A 6,216-nucleotide genomic window follows, 5' to 3' on the forward strand; every position below is an offset into this window, starting at 1 on the left:
TGGTCATATTGCAGGAAAGGCAGGCTCAAGAAGCTTGGCACAAGTATGGTTCTCTGACATCCAGCCTCGCCAGGGACTTGTGTGAACAGCTGAGACTTGTCCTGGAACCTACCCAGGCATCAAAACTTAGAGGAGACTTCCGAAGTGGCAAACGTTTGAACATGCGTAAAGTAATTCCGTATATTGCCAGTCATTTTCGTAAGGATAAGATCTGGTTGCGACGTAGTAAACCAAGTAAACGTCAATATCAGATCATGTTAGCTGTAGATGATTCTTCAAGCATGGACGATAATCACTCCAAACAGGTATGATGTAAATAGAATTGTGTGTATGATAATTGTGTTATGGCAAAGTACGCTGTCTATCTGTGGATTTGATATCTCAGAACATCCCAACAATAAGCCAATTCATAGTTTGAACTGCACATGCCTGTATCAAGGTCGATCGACATAAACAGACACACAACATAGGTTTATTTTGATACACAACATAGGTTTATTTTGATTGACCTTGGATATGGGCATGTGCATTTACGAATTGGCTTATCTTGTGAATTATTGTACAAATACTATTACATTCAAAGTTATGCCACAAAATCAAAGTGCAGCAGATCAATTTAGGTCAGTCACCTCAAATCAAATTAACAGATATAGTAAAATAAACATAATTCAAGCTGAAAAGAAAGGATGAATGGAGAAGCCCAATTGATGCAGTGGCATGTCTAGAAGTTTTGAAATGGGGGTACTAATAGGGGTGCGAAGGTGAAGTTGGGTGCCTCAATGATCAGTTCAGAGGTGCTAATTCGCAAAATAAGGTGATTTTAGGTGATTTTTAACTACTTGACCATAACTTTTCTGGGGGCGTGTGCACACCCCTAGATACTCTGCTTAATTGATGTGTTTGAACTTGCTTTATTTAACTGAAATCAACGTAGGTCTAATATTAATTGTGTTTACAACTATCTTGCCTTTTATTCATATTAAACCATTCTCTCTTTATAGCTTGCTTTTGAATCATTGTCCGTTATCAGTAATGCTCTCCGTTGGTTGGAGGTCGGAGAATTTTCTGTTTGCAGGTAAGTGAAGAAAGAAATAGCTTCAATAAAGTTTAATGGTTTTTAATTATATTTTGTTATTTTTCTTCATGTTCATCGTTATTATTGTTGTATAGTGTTATTGTGATATAATATTTTTTATATTATTTTATTATACTTATATTTAGAGACTATTTTTATTGTGCTTTGCATGTTATTAAATATTAATGCAATATATTATTACTCTTAAGGGCATCCTCTATAAATAAGGCTGAATACATATTATTTTATTTATTTTTTATTATTTTATTATTTTTTTTTTATTATATTAATCTAATCAGAATTGTCCATAACACAATAGTACTAAATACACCAATTTGATGTCTCGATCTTCACTTTATTTTTTAGTTTTGGTGAGAGTGTTCAATTGCTGCATCCATTTCATGAACAATTCACTGACCAATCAGGTGGCAGAATTCTTCAACAGTTTACATTTTCTCAAAAGAAGACCAAGATTGGCCAGGTAGGTGTCATGAGTTATTCATTTTTTTTTTTTTTAAATTTATGATTGTCCTTTGCTTTCTCACTCTATTCGATACGTTGTCTGATATAAATAAGCTTTGCCCAATGAATTAAAAAAACCAAAAAAAAACAACAAAAAAAACCAAAAAAACAGCTTGTTTCAATATAGTTTTTCTGTCCTTGAATCTTAAATGTTTAATAATAGTTATAGGTTTTTTGTTTCATTTTAGCCTTTCAATTTCAACTTTGCATCCGATTCCTTTGTGAACAAAATCCTCCATAAAGCCTTTAGAATTCTTTCCTCCTAATTCTTCTGGTTCAATATATATAAAATAAATTCTGTTTCTTTATTGGCAGTTACTAAAATACATATCATCGTTGATGACCTCGGCACAGTACAGATTGCGGGGCACAGCCTCGAGTACATCACAGCTCCTATTGGTCATCAGCGACGGACGAGGACTGTTTTTGGAAGGGATGGAAACTGTAAGATCTGCAGTCCGTCAAGCAAGAGATGCTAACATCTTCCTCGTCTTTGTAATCTTGGACAATCCAAATAATAAAGTAGGTTTAATACATTTGATATTTATAAATTCCATGCAGTCTATTCTACATCATTTGTGGCTTGATTCAAAGAATGGGTGTGTACATTTTAAGGAAATTAGAAGCCTGCATATAAGGATGTGAGGCGTTTTATACAAGATTTTATTAGTAGTGCACAATTAATTTTACAGTTTGCCCTCCAACCTCCAATTTGAGACGACTTTGGGACCTGATGGTGCACTGTATTTTATTTTCTCATAAAATAGCTGTTGTTTTGCCAATCTAAAACAAATTAGTCAAATCAAGATCAAGAAATATGCTTCATAAATCATTTTAATAAGGCAATTCTGAAAGGTAAATGCAGCTGGTGCAGTTCTGAAAACATAATTTTCATCAACTTCAGTTATGTACTGCAGACTGCATTCAACTTCAAATCGACAGATCAAAACAATTAGTTTTTGCCAATTTACTAAAAACTTTACTATATATATTTCATTTATTCATTCTTACACTAATCATAGAATTTTTCATTTTTCTTCCTTGTAGGATTCAATCCTTGATATACGCGTTCCCGTATTCAAGGGGCCTGGAGAAATGCCGGAGATTCGTTCATACATGGAGCACTTTCCATTTCCGTTCTATATCGTTCTACGTAACATCAGTGCGCTACCTGAGACACTAAGTGACGCACTTCGGCAATGGTTTGAGCTGGTTACTGCTGGAGAATGATGCGATTGCAGGTTGATAATGCAGCGTAAATATTTATTCTATGAGGAACGTGACGGTGATGTAACCCAGGCTTGGAAGATAAACTCCAAGATAAGAGTGTAATATGCAATTAATCATATACATTCACACTTAAGTTTGTGCCATGAAATTTTAAAGGATAATGTAATTAGGCCTACTCAGTAATTCCTCAAGGATATGAAAGAACTTGTCATTAAGGCTAATAATATAGTTTGAATGGTTAAAATATATTTGAAAATATTTGTATATATTTAAGTTTCAAACAAATATAAATAATTATATAGATGAAAATACACAAGATTGAAATGAATGTAAAACTACACCGATACACTTATAAGACCCCCAATGCTGGAGACCTTACTTGTGTCATTTGAAAAGTTCATAGATCAGTGGAGTACAAATGAATTGCACGTGGTGTATGAATGTAATAGCCGATGTTACTGCGGTCTTGCTTTGGGTGTCTAATAAACATCTTAGTTACAGTGGCGGATTCAAAGGGACCTAGCCCGCCCAAGCCGCACCCCCATCCCCCAATTGTTTTTCAAAAGAACGAAGAAAAAAAGAGAAAATATTTATTTAATTTTAAGTCTGAGAATGATCCGCCTCTGCGTTAAGAACTATTGAACCCTACACTGACCATTTGCTTTTTTTTTAAAAGTCAATATTGATTGTGTATAATCATATGAGCCATCAGAGCCATCTGAGAATAAATTTCATTTGAAATTAATAGATTGATTAATGTTTTATTTTAGATAAAAACTACAACTTCAAGTGAAAAATAGCAGCAAATTTTAGTTATAAGTGGTATGTTATGGTTAATCATTTTTTTTCACTTTTATTGACCGCTTTTAACATCACAACAAAACAAGGCAAAGCGCAACAATAACGGACATAGTGAACTGTTTTAAACCAGAAAAGAACCGGTTTTGTTTGCGGGCTGTTCAAATGTCATCCATCGATGTTACATTGCAGTTGAATTTTCAGTGTTGGGGTGGGGGGAGGTGGTAATCTAACATTTCTGGATAATCTCAGACCTACCAGGCTAAACATTTTAAGATAGAAAACTCCACTATTGCTAAAAAAATACAGGTAGACAAATACCATAGCCCTAAAAACAATATGCTTAAAGCCATTTTAATTTTCAGAAGAGGAGGTGTATAATTCATAATTATATGGAACACAAATAAGAGACATATAGGTAACAAAGGGAACTGGTCCCTGTACAAATTACCTTTCAGAATAACATACAAATTCAATAATTAAATTCACAAAATCAGTATACTTACGGTAATACAGTAATTACCTACAATAAAAATTAATAAAAGAAGAAAATAAATATATAACTACGTAAAAAAGTAAAGTAAATAAATAAGCAAGACAGGAATAAGTAAAGAGATGGAAGTGGATTAACGCAGGTGATCGAGGGCAGTTTTAAAAGAAGAGACGGAAGAGGATAAACGTGTAGCAGTTGGAAGTCTGTTCCAGATGATTGGAATATGATGAAAGAGTGAATAGTAGAGTGCATTGCGTCGAGCAGGGGATGGTGAAGTGTGGGATGAGGCAGGTCGACGTGTATTGAAATATACACTTAGTTACCAACCTGAGAGATTTGAAATGCGTGAGATGCGTGAGTGACTATACCAGTTGGCTGGGGGGGGGGTTCCAAGCGGCAGGGGAACCAACATCCCCTTCCCACCGCTCCGATGATTTGAGAATTTTTAAGCTGTTTTAAAACGATTTCACGGAGTGTTTGTTGATAATACAGGTACATAAGCCAAAATATTATTATTAAAGCCAATTTGAGTTTTAATGTAGGTTTAATTTGAGCACCCGAACTATGTAGACCTACACAAACATTACATTACTGATCAATGTTTAGTAACTTGTTAGTGAAATAAGTAGGGCCTTCAAGGAAATACTGTACTCTCATGAGTTACTGCATCACCGTTTTTATAGTTTTAATACAACCAATTTCTTCCAATTTTAAATACATTTTCCCCTGAATTTGTGATAAATCGTTATCACGCATAGACTTGCGTTAAATGCGTGACAAATTTAGGATCACGCATGTGTTTCTGCAAAATGCGTGTTTCATCCAGAATCACTTTGAAACGCGGGACCGTCCCGCACGATGCGAGACGGTTGGTATCTATGTATACATAAGTGAATCAATATTAATAATACCATTAATAATTTTGTATAGAAAATAAGGCATGATCATGGGCTCAATGCTTGTGACATTGGCCTTTTCCAAGACACTAGTGTTAGTCTGTTTGTCCTGCCCCTTGATTTCGAGTACGCCGCAGACAACGGCGTATAATGTATTTAGTTGTTGGTGATCAAGCCTATCTGTATATTCAATATAGTTAGGGCTGTTGAGATATCTAGCAGAGTTCAGGAAAAATGAGTAAAGTGCCTCTGGATTGATTCAATTTAGGAAACGTTAGTGTAGATGCCAGACTACCGGGGAGTATTCGAGTATTGGACGTACGAGTGAGTTAAATAAAACTAAAGAAAGCAGGTGGCGATTGCATCGACGTTTTATAAAGTAAAGAGTTGGGGATGCTTTTGAGGTAATATTTTGAATATGATTATGCCATTTCAGATTGGAAAAGTGTTTTCATTTAAGGGCCACAATGGCCGCCTTTATGCAGAACTATCCATTGTTGACAACAGAAAATTAACACTGTATTAATAGTAGCAGTGCTCGTATAGGAAATATGATGTATAATCGTATCAAGCATAGCTCTTCAACGAAAATTTCTTTTTCAGTTGTATTATTTAAATTTTTCTAATTGTTGTACTAATGTATCTTTTAAAATGTTTTGTTTATGATAACTGTTTCTTAGAATTTTTTTAAAAGTTTCGACCGTTTTTATATTTCATTGGACGCACTGTGCGTTAGAATGGGACTACAGTATTAAGTAGTCACCCAACAGTGGCCAGCTGATATGAGTGACAAACGAACAGAGAATATAGAAATTGATTTAAACTCAATTTATTGTAATAATAAATGTAATGTAAAAATAGAAGAGAACGAACCCTTTGGTTAATCAAAAATATACGACGAGAATCAAGATATTAGGCACATTATATAAAAGCAAATTTCGCCGCTAAATGACGACGGTAAGAAATCAAAATATAAACTTAACGGTTTCAGATAAGGAAAGTAATATTGTGCGATAAATAATAGTTATTTTAAGAAATAATTAGTTTCTAAGTGAATCATAATAATGCGTTTGGTTTCTAAATATAGAATATCATAGGCTATATAGGCCTAATATTTAAAGTTTTCTCGGTTTAGCGTACCGTCACGATGTCTTCCACGAGTTTAGCCGATGGAGCTATTAGCTGCTACAAGAGGATTGGTA

General features: G+C 34.4%; 1 protein-coding gene across 1 annotated transcript in view; it reads left to right on the forward strand.

Moving 5' to 3' along the window:
- Positions 1-3,572, forward strand: part of LOC117116858 (midasin-like) — a 63,069-nt gene extending 59,497 nt beyond the window's left edge. Inside the window, exons 92-96 of the mRNA XM_033260959.1 lie at positions 15-305; positions 1,002-1,075; positions 1,442-1,556; positions 1,913-2,119; positions 2,645-3,572. Of these exons, the coding sequence (XP_033116850.1) occupies positions 15-305; positions 1,002-1,075; positions 1,442-1,556; positions 1,913-2,119; positions 2,645-2,827 (870 nt within the window). The 3' untranslated portion in view covers positions 2,828-3,572. The remainder of the gene's footprint in view (positions 1-14; positions 306-1,001; positions 1,076-1,441; positions 1,557-1,912; positions 2,120-2,644) is intronic.
- The last annotated feature ends 2,644 nt before the right edge of the window (positions 3,573-6,216 follow it).

The sequence above is a fragment of the Anneissia japonica genome, unplaced genomic scaffold (assembly GCF_011630105.1).
Source record: "Anneissia japonica isolate Jap-2015-1 unplaced genomic scaffold, ASM1163010v1 scaffold1302_len1884557_cov193, whole genome shotgun sequence".
NCBI classification, from domain to species: Eukaryota; Metazoa; Echinodermata; class Crinoidea; order Comatulida; family Comatulidae; genus Anneissia; species Anneissia japonica.